The sequence below is a fragment of the Zophobas morio genome, unplaced genomic scaffold (assembly GCF_036711695.1).
Source record: "Zophobas morio isolate AGI-343-1 ecotype UQ-CSIRO unplaced genomic scaffold, CSIRO_AGI_Zmor_V1 ptg000040l, whole genome shotgun sequence".
NCBI lineage: Eukaryota > Metazoa > Arthropoda > Insecta > Coleoptera > Tenebrionidae > Zophobas > Zophobas morio.
In genome coordinates, this window is record NW_026972145.1 from 3,050,697 (window position 1) to 3,071,150 (window position 20,454).

The 20,454-nt window shown below is 32.1% G+C and overlaps 1 protein-coding gene across 2 annotated transcripts; it reads left to right on the forward strand.

Moving 5' to 3' along the window:
* The first annotated feature begins 1,656 nt into the window (after positions 1 to 1,656).
* Positions 1,657 to 19,128, forward strand: Limk1 (LIM domain kinase 1). Of its 2 annotated transcripts, XM_064071060.1 has the most exons (7): positions 1,657 to 1,743; positions 1,927 to 2,026; positions 2,078 to 2,323; positions 2,374 to 2,544; positions 9,358 to 9,453; positions 9,502 to 10,684; positions 17,795 to 19,128. In XM_064071060.1, the coding sequence occupies exons 1-7, from the start codon at positions 1,722 to 1,724 to the stop codon at positions 18,863 to 18,865; spliced, it is 2,889 nt and encodes a 962-aa protein (XP_063927130.1). In that variant the 5' UTR covers positions 1,657 to 1,721; the 3' UTR covers positions 18,866 to 19,128. The 2 variants fall into 2 exon arrangements, with proteins under 2 accessions (XP_063927130.1, XP_063927132.1); XM_064071062.1 differs by lacking the exon at positions 9,358 to 9,453.
* The last annotated feature ends 1,326 nt before the right edge of the window (positions 19,129 to 20,454 follow it).

Sequence of the window (20,454 nt, forward strand, 5' to 3'; positions counted from 1 at the left end):
AAATCACCTAATAATCACCAAATCACCTAATCACCAAATCAGCAAATCAGCAAATCACCAAATCACCAAATCACCTAATCTAATCATCACCTAATCACCAAATTACGAAATTACGAAATCACCAAATCACCAAATCCCCAAATCACCTAATAATCACCAAATCACCTAATAATCACCAAATCACCTAATCACCAAATCAGCAAATCAGCAAATCAGCAAATCACCTAATCACCTAATCACCAAATCACCTAATCTAATCATCACCCAATCACCAAATTACGAAATCACGAAATCACCAAATCACCAAATCCCCAAATCACCTAATAATCACCAAATCACCTAATCACCAAATCACCTAATCACCTAATCACCTAATCACCAAATCACCAAATCACCTAATCACCAAATCACCAAATCACCAAATCACCTAATCTAATAATCACCTAATCACCAAATTACGAAATCACCATTATTATTATTTATTTTGAATATTTTTGAATATTTCAAAGGACGATTCTGGGAAAACCATTGGAGTTATCGAAGAAATGAAAACGGATATGATGATTTCTGCGGCCCGAAATCTAGAAGAAAATGTTTTAAGTGAAATTTCGAAAATTTTGTTGCAAATTGGTGGAAAATTGGGGTTATTTTGCATATTTTTGTATATTTTAAAGAACGATTCTGGGAGAACCATTGGAGTTATCGAAGAAATGAAAACGGACATGGCTTCTGCGACCCGTAATCTACAAGAAAATGTATTAAGTAAAATTTCGGAAATTTTGTTGAAAATTGGTGGGAAATTGAGGTTATTTTGCATAGTTTTGAATATCTCAAAGGACGATTCTGGGAAAACCATTGGAGTTATCGAACAAATGAAAACGGATGTGACTTCTGCGGCCCGAAATCTACAAGAAAATGCATTAAGTAAAATTTCGAAAATTTTGTTGAAAATTGGTGGGAAATTGGGGTTATTTTGCATAGTTTTGAATATTTCAAAGGACGATTCTGGGAAAACCATTGGAGTTATCGAAGAAATGAAACCGGATATGACTTCTGCAGCCCGAAATCCACAAGAAAATGTATTAAGTGAAATTTCGAAAATTTTGTTGAAAATTGGTGGGAAATGGGGGTTATTTTGCATATTTTTGAATATTTCAAAGGACGATTCTGGGAAAACCATTGGAGTTATCGAAGAAATGAAAACGGATGTGACTTCTGCGGCCCGAAATCTACAAGAAAATGTATTAAGTGAAACTTCGAAAATTTTGTTGAAAATTCGTAGGAAATTGGGGGTATTTTGCATATTTTTGTATATTTCAAAGCACGATTCTGGGAGAACCATTGGAGTTATCGAAGAAATGAAAATGGATATGACTTCTGCGGCCCGAAAACTGCAAGAAAATGTATCAAGTGAAATTTCGAACATTTTGTTGAAAATTGGTGGGAAATTGGGGTTATTTTGCATATTTTTGAAGTCTTTTTTAAAATTCCGAATTTTCTAGATGTTTTGTAAAAATGGTGTCCAATGAATTTCTATAAACCCCAAAAAGCGAAAAAACGAATCTGAAAAGAAAGTTACCAGCAAAAACCATCTCATCTATTTAAAAACGTCGCGCTTTCACTCTCCGCGACCTTGCCATCCGCGTCCGTGTGAAGCCGCCTTTAGCTCCTTCAGTCGCCATCATGGAAACTTAGTAGCTGTCAACACACGAAACCAAAACATGCAAGAACAGCCCCAAACCGGTGAGTACTAAATGAAAACCACCCCCCACGCCTCTCACCCCGCCTCCCCCCGTCCCGTCGCGCCCGCTGCCGCCCCCGGGCGCCCCCGAACCCCCAAACCCGTCAGATTTCTGGCTCCAAGTGCGTGGGTGACAGTTCCTGGAAATGTCAACAACTATCACAAAAAGAGCAAATTCCTTGCAGATGAGGCCCCCGACAACGTCTGCGCTGGCTGCCTCAACATCCTCGACGAGGAAGACGTGATCTGCGCCCTCAACCAAGAATGGCACCTGGAATGCTTTCGGTACGTACTTGACTAACCCCCCAGTTGTCTTCTAGTCGTGTTCGGTTGCAGTTGCTCGGCCTGCGACGCCCCCTTGTCGAACTGGTACTTCGAGAAAGACGGGCTGTTGTTCTGCAAGGACGACTACTGGGCCAGGTACGGCGAGTCGTGCCAGCAGTGCAGCCAGATCATCACGGGCCCCGTCATGGTGGCCGGAGAGCACAAGTTCCACCCGGAGTGCTTCTGCTGTAGCTCGTGCGGGGCGTTCATCGGAGATGGAGACTCGTATGCGTTAGTGGAGCGCTCGAAGCTTTACTGGTAGGGTTTGAGGTTGCGGGGCGAGGTTGGTTATTGATGTGGGGTTGTAGTGGACAGTGTTACAAGAGGCAGATGCAGCCGCTGAAGAGGACGGCGAGGTGCCCGTTCGTGCGCAAGCCGCACTCGATAAGGCTGGTGGAGGTGCCGGGGGGGCACAAGGGGATCAAACTGTCGAGGGATTCGATAGGGACGGACAACAGCCAGTGTTTCACGATCTCAGAGTAAGAAGGGGGCTTGTGGAGTTAATCGCACTAACGGGTTTTGAGTATCAATGAGGCGGGAGTAAGTTTTAGTGGGTTGCTGGAAGTTGGGGACTTTGGTTTTTAAATGTTTTTGACAAGCAGGCAGGACAGTGACGTCAGATACAAATCTGGAATATTAAAAAATTCCAAAAATTAAATGCATTGAAAAATTGAGAAATCGTAAAACCGAAATATTGAGGAAAAAAATTAACACTTAAAAATCTAAAACTGAGAAGTCAAAAATCGAACGATTGAAAGATTAAAAAATTCGGAAAGTTGAAAAATTAAACAAAAAATCAAAACAGTGAAGAAGATAAAATCGAAAAATATGAAATTTAAAAAATTAAAAAGCTACGAACTCGAATAATTGAAAATTCGTAACATCAAACACCAGAAAAATCTAAAAAACGAAAGAAAAATTGAAAATCGAAAAACCAAAAGGTCTAAAAATCTAAACATAAAAACCTAAAAATCGGAAGATCAGAAAAATTCAATTTTATACATCGAAAAATTGAAAAATCGAGAAATCGACAAATCCCAAACCTGAAACATGGAAAAATTGAGAATTCGAACTGAAAAATGTAAAAATTGAAGAAAACGGAAATTTAGAATATTCGAAAAATTGAAATGTTAAAAAAAATTAAAATCGGGAAATCGAATAATTGAAAAATCGAAACCTTTAAAAATGGAAAAACCGAGTCGAGAAATCGAAAATGCGAAAAATTTCTCGATTTTTAAATTTTTTGTTTTTCGATTTCTCGGTATTTTCATTTTTCGTTTTTTGAAATTTTATATTTTTCGATTTTTCGGATTTTTATATTTTCGACCTTCCATTACTGGTATCTCGATTTTCAATTTTTTTGATTTTTGAAATTTTAGATTTTTCGCTTTTAAATTATTCAACTTTTCATTTTTTAGATGTTTAAGTTTCTTGATTTTTCCTTTTTCGATTTTAGATTTTTCGATTTCTCGAGTTTTCAATTCTCCGATTTCGATTTCATTATCTCCATTTTTTGATTTCGTAATTTTTTTATTTTTCAATTCATCTATTTTAAAATTTTTCAATTTTTAGCTGTTTCGGTTTTTCGATTTCTCGGTTTTAAATTTTTTACTTTTTTAAATGTTTCGATGTTTAAAATTTTTGATTTTTCGATTTCTCAAATTTTACATTTTTCAATTTTTCGATTGGCCAAATTTTCAATGTTTCAGTTTTGGAATTTTTTGATTTCCCGATTTTTCAGCTATTCGATTTTTTAATGTTTCAATTTTTAAATTTTATATTTTTTGATTTCTCGATGTTTCAGTTCTTCAGTTTTTATGTTTTTTTTGAATTTTCAAATTTTCGACTTTCGATTACTCGATTTTTCGATATTTTGATATTTGAAATTTTAGATTTTTAAATTTTCCATTTTTTTCATGTTTCAATCTCTCAATTTTTCCTTTTTGATTTCTCAAGTTTTCATCTCCGATTTTTAAATTTTCCGAACTTATTAATTTAAGATGTTTTGATTTTTCGATCTTTCGGTTTTTCGATTTTTTAAAATGTTTATTTTTTGATATCTTAAATTTTTGTTATTTCAGTTTTGGGAGTTTTCGACTTTTTGATTTCCCGATTTGTCAACTTTTCGTCTTTTTAATCTTTCGTTTTCTCGATTTTTCAATTTATGTATTCTTCAATAATAATCATTGAATTTTAATTTTTCGTTTTTTTAAATTTTAGATTTTTCAATTTCTCGATGTTCCAGTTCTTCAATTTTTCTGTTTTTCAATGTTTCGAATTTTTTAATTTTTGCTTTTAATTACTCGATTTCTTGATTTTTCGATTTTTTGAATTTTTCAATTTTACATTGCTCGATTTTTCAATTTCTCGGTTTGAAATTTGTCAGTTTTTCAATTTTTGGATTTTTAAAATCTTTCATCGATTATTGAATTTTTTCGATTTTTCGATTGTTCAATTTTCCGATTTTTCAATTTTTCGGTTTATATTTTTCCATTTTTAATTTTTCATTTGGGCTAGTTCGATTTCTCGATGTTTCAATTTTTCTGTTATTCGATTTCTCGGTTTTTCAATTTTTAGATTTTTGGATTTTCAATTTTTCGAATTTTTCAATTTATCTGTTTTAAAATTGTTCGATTTTTCAATTTCTCGATTTATAGTTTTGTTGGTTTTTGAGTTTTTAGGTTTTTCAATTCTTCGATTTTTTAAATTTTACATTTTCTGGTTTTTCGAATTTCCGATTTTCCAATTTTTCGAGTTCTAAAATTTAGTTTTTCGGGTCTTTCGATTTCATGATCTCGAATTTTAGATTCCTTAATTTTTCGATTTTTTAATTCTTTTTTTTTTATTGTTCGATTTTCCGATTTTTCAATTTGTTTTATTCGTCAGTTAATTTTTTAAATTTTAGATTTTTCGATTTCTCGATGTTTCAATTCTCCAGTTTTTCTGTTTTTAAATTTTCGACTTTCGATTACTCGATTTTTCGATATTTTGATATTTGAAATTTTAGATTTTTCGATTTAAAATTTTTCAATTTTCCATTTTTTTTGATGTTCCATTTTTTCAATTTTTCCTTTTTCGATTTCTCGAGTTTTCAGTTCCCCGATTTTTCAATTTTTCGAATTTATTAGTTTAAAATTTTTCAATGTTTAGATGTTTCTATTTTTTGATTTCAATTTTACAGTTTTCAATTTTTTGATTTCTCAAATTTTTGATGTTTCAGTTTTGGGATTTTTCGACTATTTCATTTCCCGATTTTTCAACTTTTTGACTTTTTAATGTTTCGATTTCTCGATTTTTCAATTTTTTTATTCTTCAAATTGTCGATATTATTTCTCGGTTTTTCAATTTTTCAGTTTTTGGATTTTTTAAAATCTTTCATCGATCATTGAATTTTTTCGATTTTTCGATTGTTCAGTTTTCCGATTTTGCAATTTTTCGATTTATCGAATTTTTTTAATTTAAATTTTTGCATTTTTAATTGTTCATTTGGGCCACTATTATTCGATTTCCCGGTTTTTCAATTTTTCGGCTTTTCGATTTTAAAATTTTTGGATTTTCGAATTTTTGGATATTTCGATTTTTCGACATCTCAGTTTTGGGATTTTTCAATTTTTCGAATTTTCGATTTCTCGATTTCCCGTTGTTTTTTAATTTTTCGGTTCTTCGATTTTTCAATTTTTTCGATTTCTTAAATTGGTCATTTTTCGGTTTTTCACTTTTTCGATTTTACGATTTATTGACAATACGATTTCCCGATTTTAAATTTTTTATTTCGATTTTTTGAATTTCCGATTTATCGACATCTCGGTTTTTCTCCAATTTTTTTTAGACTTCTTAATTTTTGATTTTTCAATTTTTAAATATTTTAAACTTTCGATTTTTCGATTTTAACTTTTTCAATGTCTTGATTTTTGTTTAATTTTTCTATTTTTCAATTTTAGATTTTTCGAATTTTCATTTTTTTGGTTTCTCAGTTTTTCGATTTTCCAATTTTTCTTAAATTTTTACATGCTTCAGTTTTGGGATTTAATTTTTCAGTCTTTTAAATTTTAGATTTTACGATTTTTCGATGTTTCATTCAGTTCATCGCTTTTTCTGCTTTCAATTTTTCAAATTTTGAATTTTTCGATTACTCGATTTTTCGATTTTCCGTTTTTTAGATTTCCAATTATTCAATTTTCCAATTTTTAGATTTTTCAATTTTTCGACTTATAAAATTTAGTTTTTCTGATCTTTCCATTTCATTATATCGAACTTTAGACTTCTTAATTTTTTGATTTTTCAATTTTTAAATTTTTTGAACTTTCGATTTTTCGATTTTTTAGGTTTTCGATTTTCAATTATTCGAGTTCCCAGCTTTTCAGTTTTTTAAATTTCATATTTTTCGATTTTAACTTTTTCAATGTTTTGATTTTTTGTTTAATTTTTCTATTTTTTAATTTTAGATTTTTCGGATTCTCGTTTTTTTTTTAAAGATTTCTCAGTTTTCGATTTTCCAATTTTTCGATTTCTTCAATTTTTACATGCTTCAGTTTTGCGATTTTTCGATTTTTTGATGTTTCGATTTCTCGATTTTTCAATATTTTGATTCTTCAATTTTTCGATGTTTCATTCAGTTCTTCGTTTTTTCTACTTTCAATTTTTCGAATTTTGGATTTTTCGATTACTCAATTTTTCGATTTTCCTTTTTTTAGATTTCCAATTTTTCGATTTTCCAATTTTTCGATTTTTCAATTTTTCGACTTATAAAATTTAGTTTTTCTGATCTTTCCATTTCATTATATCGAACTTTAACTTCTTAATTTTTTTGATTTTTCAATTTTTAGATTTTTTAAACTTTAGATTTTTCGGTTTTTTAGTTTTTCGATTTTCAATTATTCGAGTTCGCAGTTTTCAGTTTTTTAAATTTCATATTTTTCGATTTTAACTTTTTCAATGTTTTGATTTTTTGTTTAATTTTTCAATTTTTCAATTTTAGATTTTTCAAATTCTCGTTTTTTGATTTCTCAGTTTTCGGTTTTCCAATTTTTCGATTTCTTAAATTTTTACATGCTTCAGTTTTGCGATTTTTCGATTTTTCGATTTTTTGATGTTTCGATTTCTCGATTTTTCAATATTTTGATTCTTCAATTTTTCGATATTTAATTTTTCAGTCTTTTAAATTTTAGATTTTACGATTTTTCGATGTTTCATTCAGTTCTTCGCTTTTTCTGTTTTCAGTTTTTCGAATTTTGAATGTTTCGATTACTCGATTTTTCGATTTTCCGGTTTTTTAGATTTCCAATTATTCAATTTTCCAATTTTTAGATTTTTCAATTTTTCGACTTATAAAATTTTGTTTTCTGATCTTTCCATTTCATTATATCGAACTTTAAGCTTCTTAATTTTTTGATTTTGCAATTTTTTAAACTTTGGATTTTTCGATTTTTTGGCTTTTCGATTTTCATTTATTCGAGTTCGCAGCTTTTCAGTTTTTTAAGTTAGATATTTTTCAATTTCAACTTCTTCAATGTATTGATTTTTTGTTTAACTTTTCTATTTTTCAATTTTAGATTTTTCGAATTCGCGGTTTTTTTGGTTTCTCAGTTTTTCGATTTTCTAATTTTTCGATTTCTTACATTTTTACATGCTTCAGTTTTGGCATTTTTTGATTTTTTGATGTTTCGATTTCTCAATTTTTCGTTATTTTGATTCTTCAATTTTTCAATATTTAACTTTTCGGTCTTTTAAATTTTAGATATTACGATTTTTCGATGTTTCATTCAGTTCTTCGCTTTTTCTGATTTCAATTTTTCGAATTTTGAATTTTTCGATTACTCAATTTTTCGATTTTCCTTTTTTTAGATTTCCAATTTTTAGATTTTTCAATTTTTCGACTTATAAAATTTAATTTTTCTGATCTTTCCATTTCGTTATATCAAACTTTAGACTTCTTAATTTTTTTATTTTTCAATTTTTTAAACTTTAGATTTTTCGATTTTCAATTATTCGAGTTCGCAGCTTTTCAGTTTTTTAAATTTCATATTTTTCGATTTTAGCTTTTTCAATGATTTGATTTTTTGTTTAATTTCTCTATTTTTCAATTTTAGATTTTCCGGATTCTCGTTTTTTTTTGATTCCTCAGTTTTTCGATTTTCCAATTTTTCGATTTTTTTATGTTTAGATTTCTCGATTTTTCAATATTTTGATTCTTCAAATTTTCAATGTATCATTCAGTTATCCGTTTTTTCTGCTTTCAATTTTTTGAATTTTGAATTTTTTGATTACTCAATTTTTCGATTTCTCCAATTTTTACATGCTTCAGTTTTGCGATTTTTCGATTTTTTGATGTTTCGATTTCGCGATGTTTCAATATTTTGATTCTTCAATTTTTCGAATTTTGAATTTTTCGATATCTCGATTTTTTAATTTTTCGATTTATAAAGTGTAGCTTTTCTGATCTTTCAATTTCATTATTTCGAGTTTTATTTAGACTTCTTAATTTTTTGGTTTTTCGACTTTCAATTTTTCTTTCGTTTTTTCGATTTTTCGGGTATCTTGATGTTTCGAATTTTTTCATTTAAAATTTTTCAATTTTTCATTCTATCGATTTTTGATCTCTCGGTTTTAGAGTTTTCAGTTTTTCCATTTTTCTTATGATGCTTCGATTTTTCGAGTTTCCGATTCTTCAATTTAATGTGTTAATTTTCCAGTTTTTAATTTTTCGATTTTTAAAAATTTTACGTTTTTGAATTTTTCTATTTCTCAATTTTTTCGTGTTTTAGTTTTGGGATTTTTCAATTTCAAGATTTTTCAATGTTTTGATTTAGATTTTTCGATTTTAACTGTTTTTTAATTTTTTGTTGTTGCTACAATTTTTCGATTTTTCAGTTTTAGATTTCTTGATTATTGGATTTTTCACTTTTTCGCTTTTAGTTTTCCAATTTTTCGACTTTTCGTTTTGCAGACTCGTTGATTTCTTGATTTTCGTTATTTCAACTTTTTTTAACTTAAAATTTTTTGATTTTTGAAGTTCTAGATTTCTTTTCGAATTTTTAGTTTTTCAATCTTTAATTTTTACTTAGCAGTTTGACTAATTACGTTTTCGTTAATTGTATTTATGGAATAAGTGACGATTAAATTCAGTGATTATCAGCCGCTCTGTAGCCTAGTGGTCAAGGCACCTACCCGGTGTCGGTACGGAAAAACGTTAAAAATGAAAAAATTAAAACTCCAAATAACTATTTTTGATTAAAAAAAGCGTCCCAACTCCCGGCGAACCCCCGCCCTCCATAACCTTCTCTCTCCCACAGGATGGTCTGGAAACTCCAAGGCAAACTCCTCCAGGTGGCTTTCGCTTTTCTAACAAACGCTATTAACATGTGCTGCTATTTGCTGCCCTCACATAGGTACGTCCCCCCCTCCCCCGTCCGCCATTTTAACCGCCATCTTTGCAGACTCGACATGAACGACGACCTCATGTCGCTCCACATCGGCGACAAAATCCTCGAAATCAACGGCACCCCGGTCAAAGACACCGCCGTCGACACGGTGGAGAACCTCCTCAGGTACTCGGACACGGTCCTCCAGCTCACCATCGAGCACGACCCCGACACCATCGCCCAAAAAATCATCCACAAAACGTCGCTGCCTCAGAGCACCAACCCCCTCACCACGACAGCCAGTGATACCAACATTCCGACGATGAAGGTGACCATTCCGGGGGAGAGTCTGGGTGGGAGCACGGGGTCGGTGGGCGAGGTGGCGGAGGTGAAGCCGGCGAGCAAGGAGAGGTTGTTCAAGAGGCGCGACGAGGGGTACATGAGCGGGACGAGGTCGCGCCAGCTGAGGAGGAAGAACCACCTGGCGGAGAACCGCCAGAGCTTGGACAAGGAGCGGAGCTCGTCGATGAGTAGACTACTCGATGAAGCTCCGAACTCCAAGCGGTGTCTAGAGTTATCACGGGCCTACTCCTTCTTGGAACCTAGACCCCAGCAGCGCGTCTTCCGGGCCTCAGATCTCGTCAAGGGGGAGCTCCTCGGTCAGGGCTTCTTCGGACAAGTGTTCAAGGTGACGACGCGCGACACCGCCGAGGTGATGGTGCTCAAGGAGCTGTACCGCGTGGACGAGGAGGCGCAGAAGAACTTCCTCAAGGAGGTGGCGGTGCTGCGCAGTCTGCACCACAATAACGTGCTCAGGTTCATCGGGGTGCTGTACAAGGAGCGGCGGCTCCACCTGGTGACGGAGTACATCTCGGGGGGCACGCTGACGGAGCTGATCCACGACACGGCGCAGCCGCTCCCGTGGGAGCAGAGGGTGTCCTTCGCCAAGGACATCGCGGCGGGGATGGCGTACCTGCACTCGATGAATATCATCCACAGGGATCTGAACTCGCATAATTGTCTCGTCAGGGAGGATAAGACTGTGATCGTCGCCGATTTCGGGCTGGCGAGGATCGTTTCGCATACGACGAATAGCGCGAGGAGGGTGTCGCCCAAGGCGGCCTCGGGGAGGAAGCAGGAGAGGAAGAAGAGGTACACGGTGGTGGGGAACCCGTACTGGATGGCGCCCGAGATGATGAAGGGGAACAAGTACGACGAGAAGGTCGATATTTTTAGTTTCGGGATTATTTTGTGTGAGGTGAGTAATTAGTAGTAAAATTTACAATAGTATATATTTTTTTTGTATGAAATGAGATACTCCTATATTTGTGGTCCATGAATCCGTTAGAGTTTCGCCATAGAAATCCGTATTTTTGGGAAAAAAGTCAAAGTCGACTTTTTGATTTCCCGATTTTTCAATTTTTCGTATCTACAATTTTTCAATTTCATGATTTCCAATTTTTAGATTTTCCAAAGTTTTTATTTTATACTTTTTTGAATTTTCATTTTTGATTTTTTAATTTTTATAATTTTCTTTATTCGAAAAGTTGAAAAATCGGATAAATGAAAAAGTGCAAAATTTTGAAAATTGCAATTATTATTACGTATCTACAATTTTCGATTTTTCAATTTTTAATGTATTTTTCGAATTTTCGATTTTGTCAATTTGGCGGTTTCTCAGTTTTCCGAAATTTCACTTTTACAATTTTTTTACTTTTCCGATTTTTCAATTTTTCAATCTTCCGATTTTTTGCTTTTCGATTTTTCGAAATGTTTGGATTTTCCAATTTTTGTATTTCTTTCAATTCTTCGATCTTCGAAATTTTAGATTTTTCCTTTTTCAAGTTTTCACTTTCTCGATTTTTCAATTTTTGCGTCTATAGATTTCCGGATTTTTCGATTTTTCAGTATTTTGCTTCTTCAATTTTTCGATTTTTGACTTCGATTTTTGAATTTTTGAATTTTCCGATCTTTCACTTTTTCTTTTTTTTGCCGTTGTTGCTTTTTGATTTTTCGTTTCTACAATTTTTCAAGTTCATGATTTCCATTTTTTGGATTTTTCCAAGTTTGCATTTTATACTTTTTCGAATTTTCATTTTGAAAACTTGCAAATCGAAAAACTGAAGAAACGAAAAATAGAACTTTGGAAAAGCCAGAAGTCGTAGAATCGAAAATTATAGAATCGTCAAAAAATGTCAAATCTGAAGAAACGATTTTTTTCATTCAATTTTCCGATTCTTCGATTTTTCAATTTTTGATGTGTTTTTCAATTTTTCGAATTTTCGATTTTGTCAATTTTGCGGTTTCTCAATTTTCCGAAATTTCACTTTTACAATTTTTTTTAATTTTCCGATTTTTCAATGTTTCGATTTTTTGACTTTTTTGCTTTTCTATTTTTCGAAATGTCTGGATTTCCCAATTTTTGTATTTCTTTCAATTCTTCGATCTTTGAACTTTTAGATTTTTTCTTTTTTCAAGTTTTCACTTTCTCGATTTTTGAATTTTTTAATTTTCCGGTTTTTCACTTTCTTTTTTTTGCCTTTTTTGCTTTTTCGAAATTTCTGGATTTCCCAATATTTAGTATTTCTTTCAATTATTCGATTTTTCAAATTTTAGATTTTTCATTTTTTCAAGTTTTTACTTTTTCGATTTTTCAATTTTTCGTTATTTCGCTCCTCAGTTTTTCGATTTTTCGATTCTTCAGTTTTTCAATTTTTCGTTTCTACAATTTTCCAAGTTCATGATTTCCATTTTTTGGATTTTTCCAAGTTTGCATTTTATACTTTTTCGAATTTTCATTTTGAAAACTTGCAAATCGAAAAACTGAAGAAACGAAAAATAGAACTTTGGAAAAGCCAGAAGTCGTAGAATCGAAAATTATAGAATCGTCAAAATGTGTAAAATCTGAAGAAACGATTTTTTAAATCCAATTTTCCGATTCTTCGATTTTTCAATTTTTGATGTGTTTTTCAATTTTTTGAATTTTCGATTTTGTCAATTTTGCGGTTTCCCAATTTTCCGAAATTTCACTTTTACAATTTTTTTACTTTTCCGATTTTTCAATTTTTCAATCTTTCGATTTTTTGACTTTTTTGCTTATCGATTTTTCGAAATGTCTGGATATCCCAATTTTTGTATTTCTTTCAATTCTTCAATCTTCGAACTTTTAGATTTTTCATTTTTTCAAGTTTTCACTTTTTCGATTTTTCAATTTTTGATTATTTCGCTCCTTCAGTTTTTCGATTTTTTGACTTTTCGATTTCTCGATATTTGAATTTTTCAGTTTTCCCATTTTTCCACTTTTCGATTTCTCGGTTTTCCGATTTCTCAGTTGCCACCTTTTTAAATTTAGTTTTTCGATTGACTATTCGATTTCTGGATTATCCGATTTTTTTTACATATTTCGATTTCTGGATTTTTCAGTTGCTGAATTTCTAGTCTTTTCTTTTCCAAAATTTTTTAATTTTTCGATTTTACGTTCCGATTTTTCTGTTTTTCGATTGCAGTTTTTTGGATTTCTTAATTTATCCATTTTTTGTCTTTTTAGCTTTTCGAATTTTAGATTTTTTTGTTTCGGTTGTTGGATTTTCGAATTTTTGGATTTTTTCAATTTCTCGACCTTTCAAATTTTGGGTTTTTCCTTTTCAAGTGTTCACTTTTTCTATTTTAAGATTTTTTTCACTATTTCGATTTATAGACTTCTCAATTTTTCAGTATTTTGCTTCTTCAATTTTTCGATTTTTTGACCCTTCAATTTTTCGATTTTTCCACTTTTCGATTTTTTGGTTTTCCGATTTTTCAGTTTGCCACATTTTCAAATTTAATTTTTGGATTTCTCAATTTCTAGCTGTTTTAGTTCCAGAATTTTAATTTTTCGATTTACGTTCCGGTTTTTCTGTTTTTTGGATTTTTCAATCTTTCGATTTTTTTGTCATTTTAACTTTTCGATTTTTCGATTTTTTTGTTTCTATTTCTGGAATTTCCAATTTTTGTTTTTTTATTTTTCAATTTTTCGATCTCTCATTTTAGATTTTTCACTTTTTCGATTTTATGATTTTTCAATTTTTCGAACTATATGTAGATTTATCGATTTTTCCATTTTTTAGTATATCACTTCAATTTTTCGACTTTTCGATTTCTCGATTTTTGAATTTTTTGATTTATCGGTTTTCCGATTTTTCAGTTTGTCGACTTGTTAAATTTAATTTCTTGATTTTTCGGTTTCTGGATTATCCGATTTTTAATATTTGATTTTTGGATTTTTCAATTTCTTCATTTTTAGATATTTCAGTTCTAGAATTTTTTATTTTTCGGTTTTGCAGTTTCTACGATTTCTCAATTTTTTGATTTTTCGTCTTTTTAGCTTTTCGATTTTTCGATTTTTTTGTTCCGATTTTTCGATTTTCCATTTTTTGGATTTTTAAAATTTTTCAAATTTTCACTTTTCGATTTCTCGGTTTTCCGATTTTTGAGTTTGCCAACTTTTTAAATTTAATTTTTCGATTATTTGATTTTTCGATTTCTGGATTTTTCAGTTGCTGAATTTCTCAACATTTCAGTTTTAAAATTTCGGAATTTTTGGATTTTTCGATTTTACGTTCCGATTTTTCCATTTTTTGATTTCGCAGTTTTTTCGATTTCTCAATGTTTCCATTTTCGATTTTTCGATTTTTTTGTTCCGATTTCTGAATTTTCCAATTTTCGGATTTTTTCAATTTTTTGATCTTTCAAATTGTAGATTTTGCAGTTCTTCGATTTGTCGCGTTCTTAACTTCAGGATTTTTCAATTTTCCGAAATTTCACTTTTACAATTTTTTAATTTTTCGATTTTTCAAGCTACTGATTTTTCAGTTTTTGATGCATTTTTCAGTTCAGCGAATTTTCAATTTTATCAATTTTTCGGTTTCTCAATTTTTTGTTTTTTAAAGTTACATTTTTTTAATCTTCCATTTCTCCATTTTTTAACTTTCCGGCTTTTCGATTTTTCCGAAATTTCACTTTTAAAATTTTTTAATTTTCCGATTTTTCAGTCTTTCGATTTTTTGACTTCTTTGCTTGTCGATTCTTTGAAATTTTAGGTTTTTCCTTTTTTCAAGTTTTCACTTTTCAATTTTTCGGTCTATAGGTTTCCCAATTTTTCGATTTTTAAATTTAATTTTTCGATTACTCAATTTCTAGACACTTCAGTTCTAGCATTTTTTAATTTCCCGATTTTTCAGTTTTTCAAGCTTTCGATTTCTGGATTTTCCATTTTTTGGATTTTCGCGATTTTTTCAGTTTTTTCTTTTTTTACGTCTTCGCTTCTTCAATTTTTCTTTTGTTTGACTCTTTGATTTCCCGATTTTTGAATTTTTGTTTTTCGATTTTTCCACTTCGATCTGGGTTTTCCGATTTTTCGGTTTGCCGACGTTTTAAATGTAACTTTTCGATTATTCGATTTTTTGAATTCTGAATTATTCGATTTTTAATACATATTTCGATTTTTCAGTTTCTCAATTTCTCGACATTTCAGTTCCAGGATTTTTGAATTTTTCGATTTTTCGACTTTCTAAATTTTGGAATTTTCGATTTTTCAAGCTACCGATTTTTCGATTTTTTTATATAATTTTGAGTTTTTCGAATTTTCAATTTTTCCATTTTGTTAAATTTTCGATTTCTCAATTTTTTGATTTTTTTTTTCCAATTCCATCTCCTAAATTTTACATTTTTCCTTTGTTAAATTTTAGATTTTTCAATTCATCGATTTGTCGCTTTCTCAATTTTTTCGAAATTTCACTTTTGCAATTTTTTAATTTTTCGCTTATTCAATTTTTCGTTCTTTCCATTTTTGACTTTTTAGTTTTTATATTTTTCGATTTTTGTTTCGATTTCTAGATTTTCCAATTTTTCGATTTTTTTGATTTTTCTTTTTTCCCATTTTGGATTTTTTCCTTTTTTCACGTTTTCGCTTCCTCAGTTTTTCGAGTTTTCATTTTGCCCAATTTTTTAGTTTAATTTTTCGATTATTCGATTTTTAATTTTCGATTTGTGGATTTTTCAATTTCTTCGATTTTTCAATTGTTGATTTCCAATTTTTAGATTTTTGAGTTTTCATTTTATACTTTTTCGTTTTTTCGTTTCAAATTTTCAATTTTTCTATAATTTTGCAATTTTTTCATTTTTTTTTTTATTTAAAAATAGAAAAATCGAAAAACTAAAAAATCAGAAAAAATTGAAACATTGAAAAACTGAAAAAACAAAAAATTGAAACATTAAAAAAACTAAAAGTCGAGAAACTTATAATGAATTGAACAATTGAAAAACCAAAAAATCGTAAAATCGAAAATTATAGAATCGTCAAAATAGCTTGAAAAATTGTAAATCAAAAACTGAAGACGATTTTTTTAAAATTTGATTTTTCAGTCTTTGAAATCCTCGATTTTCCAATTTTTTGAATTTTGCGATTTCTCAATTTTGTCAATTTTTCGGTTTCTTAATTTTTTGATTTTAAATCTAGATTTCTCCGATTTGTCGCTTTCTCAATTTTCCGAAATTTCACTTTTGCAATTTTTTAGTTTAGACGATTTTTCGATTTCTGGATTTCCCAATTTTTGGATTTTTTTAATTTTTTTAAGTTTCAAATTACATATGATATTTTTCCTTTTTTCAAGTTTTCACTTTTTCAATTTTTCGATTTCCTGACTTTTCGATTTTTCGGGTCTCCGATTTTTAATATTTAGATTTTTGGATTTTTCGAAGTTCTCAATTTCTAGAAATTTCAGTTCTAGATTTTTTAAATTTTTTGATTTTTCGAGTTTTCGATTTTTTGTCTTTTTAGCTTTTCGATTTTTCGATTTTTTTGTTCCCATTTCTAGATTTTCCAAATTTCTGTTTTTTTTTTTCAATTTTTCGATCTTTCAAATTTTAGATATTTCCTTTTTTCAAGTTTCCACCTTTTCGAATTTACGGTTTTTTCAAGTTTTCAATTGTTCGATTTTTTAATTTTTCAATTTTTGGATTTTTCCACTTTTCAATTACTCAATTTATAAACATTTCAGTTCTAGAATTTTTTAATTTTTCGATTTTACGTTCCGATTTTTCCATTTTTTTGGATTTTGCAATTTGTTTCGATTTCCCAATTTTTCATTTTTTGTCTTTTCGATTTTTCCATTTTTTTGTTCTGATTTTTGAAATCCAAATTTTAAATTTTTCCTTTTTTCAAGTTTTCACTGTTTCGATTCTACGATTTTTTCAATTTTTCAGTTCTAGATTTTTTTAATTTTTCAATTGTTCGATTTTACGTTCCGATTTTTCAATTTTTCGATTTTGCAGTTTTTTTTCGACTGTTTAATTTTTCAATTTTTCTATTTTTTGTCTTTTTAGTTTTCCGGTTTTTTTGTTTCGATTTCTGGATTTTCTAATTTTTGGATTTCTTCAATTTTTCGGTCTCTCAAAGTTTAGATTTTTACTTTTTTCAGGTTTTCACGTTTTCGATTTTACGAATTCGTCAATTTTTCCATTTTTTGACATTTCGATTTCTCGATTTTTTAAATTTTCAATTTTTCGATTTTCCCACTTTTTGATTTTTCGGTTTTCTGATTTTTTGTCTTTTTGGCTTTTCGATTTTTTTGTTCCAATTTCTAGATTTTCAAATTTTGGATTTTTTTTCAATTTTTCGATCTTTCAAATTTTAGATATTTCCTTTTTTCAAGTTTCCACCTTTTCTTTTCGAATTTACCATTTTTTCAAGTTTTCAATTGTTCGATCTATAGATTTCCCGATTTTTTAATTTTTGGATTTTTCGATTTTACGTTCCGATTTTTCCATTTTTTTGGATTTTGCAGTTTGTTTCGATTTCCCAATTTTTCATTTTTTGTCTTTTCGATTTTTCCAATTTTTCGTTTTTTCAAGTTTTCACTGTTTCGATTCTACGATTTTTTCAATTTTTCGAAAAATTTAAGAAACGAAAAATTGAAAAAATTCACATTGAAAGAACAAAAATTATAAAATGGTAACATTGGAAAATCGAAATATTGTAAAAATAAAAAAAAATAAAACACTGAAATGAAGAATTGCAAATCGAAAATTTGAAAAAATTAAAATAAAAAATCGATAAATGAAAAATTGAAAACTCCAGGAATTTTAAATCGAAAAATATTGCAAAATGTAAAAATTGAAGAAACGAAAAAACGAAAAATTGGAGAAAAAAAAATTTGAACAAGTAAAAAATTCAAGTCAAAAAATCTGCGGGAGTGTTATTTATGTCTTCGGTTTCTACTTTATAGAGGTTATCAAAAAAAAAATATTATTATACTAACGAAATTTCTTGTACTTCAGGGGCGAGGGAACTTCAGTTGAAATAACCTTCCACCACTTTCTTTTTTTGCAGATTATTGGCCGCGTTCTTGCCGACCCCGATTTCTTGCCACGGTCGAACGATTTCGGCCTCAACCAGAACACCTTCAAGGAGAAGTTCTGCACGTCTTGCCCCGAAGCGTTCTACCAAGTCGCGTTTCTCTGTACAGATCTCAACCCGGACAAAAGACCCCCTTTCGAGGTGATGGAGGTGTGGCTCGAAAGCCTATCCATGCACCTCTCGGTGGGCATGCCCCTCCCCCCCGACCTCCTCTTCGACATCCAGCACTACAAGGGCGTGAGCCCCAGCTCGTCGGGCAGCAACACCCCCGACAGCATCCCCTCGGGCCACCGCAGCCCCGCCCTCGAGCCAATCAAAGAGGGCAAACTGGCGCCCGACAGCCCCGTCATCAAGGTCTCCGACACCCTCAAACCCATAATCAAAGTCTCAAGTGCCGAAAACTTGCTAAATAACTCGAAAAGCGAGCGCGACTTCCCCGACTACGAGAACATCGACTTCTTGAAGAACGACTGCGCGTACGTGGGGGAACCCCAGAAGGCTATAGGTATAGAGAAGCTGGCCGAAACGAACAAGTTCAGCGTGAATCTGCGGAAAGTGCCGAAGAACTTTACTCGGAATCGGCTGGATAAGGAGCCCGACGAGGGGGCGAAGAAGGTGTCCAATTTGAGTCTCCAGAGCATGAGTTTGAACTCCATGTGTCCGTCGAGCGTGACGCAGAAGTTCGTCAATAACTCCATAGTACAAAAGAAGAGCATCCCGGACGTGGTGTCGTCGACGTTGGGGCGGGCGGCGCCCCCCAAATCCACCGCCAACTTCTCCATAAACAAGAACATTTTCAAGAACCCGGACAGCAACAACTTGTGCTCGTCGCGGCGGCGGTACATGCGGGTGGCGGGCACGCCGCTGCTGCAGCGGCGCGCCGCCGCCAAGGCGCCGCCCGAGGCCGAGGCGAGTCCGGGGGTGAAGAACATCATCGACAATTTCAACCGGCGCGAGGAGATGGAGCGGGGGGCGTTCGGGAGGCGCTCGCTCAAGGTCGCGGGGAGCAAGAAGGAGGCGCCCGAGGAGTACACAAATTTGTAATTAATTGATTAACAGTGCTTTATACGTTCCACAATGCTCATGTAATCCAACAAAATTACTAATTATTCTGTGATAAATCTGTTAAGTATTACGATGAATTTATTTTACAAATGGAACAATAGCGGTATTTTTTATTGTTTAACGTAGGATTTATGTGATACCACTCACTAATATGTCGCTCAAGCAGTGTCGTAACATGTAACGTACTTATTTCCACATTCCATGTATTTTTTATGTTGTAAATAAAACAGAGTATTACACAATTGGGGTTTATTGGGGGGTACCGGGGGCGTCGTCGAGCTGGGCCTGGAGGGCTTCGGCCTCCTCCTTGACCTGGTGGAGGAGCTTGGTGGCCTTGAGGCACTTGACGCCGACGAGACAGGTTTCGCAGCGCATCTTCAGGATCTTGCGGAAGAGCGTGCGCAGCTCGGAGCTCTGGGATTCCATCATGGTGGAGATGGTCTCGTACTTTTTGCTCCATTCTGGGTGGGTTCGGCCCATTTCTATGGTTTCGGGCTGCATTTCGACGATTTCAAAAGAGCACTTTCGAATCGAGGGTTTCAATGACAAGTGACGTAACACAGTGGCGGGGTGATTTTTTCGAGTTTTTATTTTGATTGTCAAAGAGCACCATTGTCTTCTGATTGTTTATTATTATTTTTTAATGTCTATTGAAATCAGAATGTAGCATAAATTAATTCAAAATACTGTAATGTCTCGGTTAAATTTAAATTTAGCCCCAGAAAGAATGACATTTTTGGAATGTAGATTTAGATTTGCCTCCTGTCTTGCAGACAGATATAGCCTCCAAGGAAATAGAGGGTGGGTGGGAGGGGCTAGTACCGGCTAAGATAAGACTGACTTTGGCAAATCACATACCCTAGAAAAAAAAATTGCCAATGAAAAATATCAAAATATTTTTATAAAAAGAATAGTATTTATCTACCAACGGAACAGCCTTGAATTTTATTTTTTTCTTAATAAACACCTAGCATTCCACCAAGATTAGGACTAAAATGAGAAAATGTTTTCTAACCTAACATTATTTTGTTGTCAAATGTCTGAAAAAGCTGTAAACAATTATAATTGAATTTTCACCGCCTGTCTTTATTTTGTACTTCTGTAGGAATCCAATTCTGTCCTTTGATTTTCATGACCATTGAAGTATAGAAAATAAATTAGTCGCTGTAATAGCTAGTCACAATGAAGTTTGGAATCGCCAAGGACGCCGTATAATCTACGTCCTTGGGAATCGCGGAGTTTCAATGACAAATGACGTAAGACTTTGTTCACGTGTTAGATTCTCTTAGTTTCCACTCCCACTCGACAGAAGAACATAATTAGCCCCACCCACCCACCCCACGTCCCTTTCAGTGGTTAATTTGATCTGCCCTGAATCAAAGGTGGATTTTATATTGACCAGAAATAAAATTAGTCGTTTGAATGAGAATAGGGGGGTGGGCGGGGTTAGTACTTGCTAAGATAAGACTGATTTTGGCAGATGACATACCCCTAAGAAAATAGAGGGTGGGTGGGCGGGGCTAGTATCGGCTAAGATAAGATTGATTTTGTCAAATAACATTTCTTTC

Excerpts from the sequence above, each read along its gene's own strand:
- Limk1 (XM_064071060.1), top strand. The coding sequence starts at position 1,722 with ATGCAAGAACAGCCCCAAACCG. Across the intron at positions 2,324-2,373 it reads GAGCGCTCGAAGCTTTACTG|TGGACAGTGTTACAAGAGGC; the intron begins GTAGGGTTTGAG and ends GTGGGGTTGTAG. Across the intron at positions 10,685-17,794 it reads TCGGGATTATTTTGTGTGAG|ATTATTGGCCGCGTTCTTGC; the intron begins GTGAGTAATTAG and ends CTTTTTTTGCAG.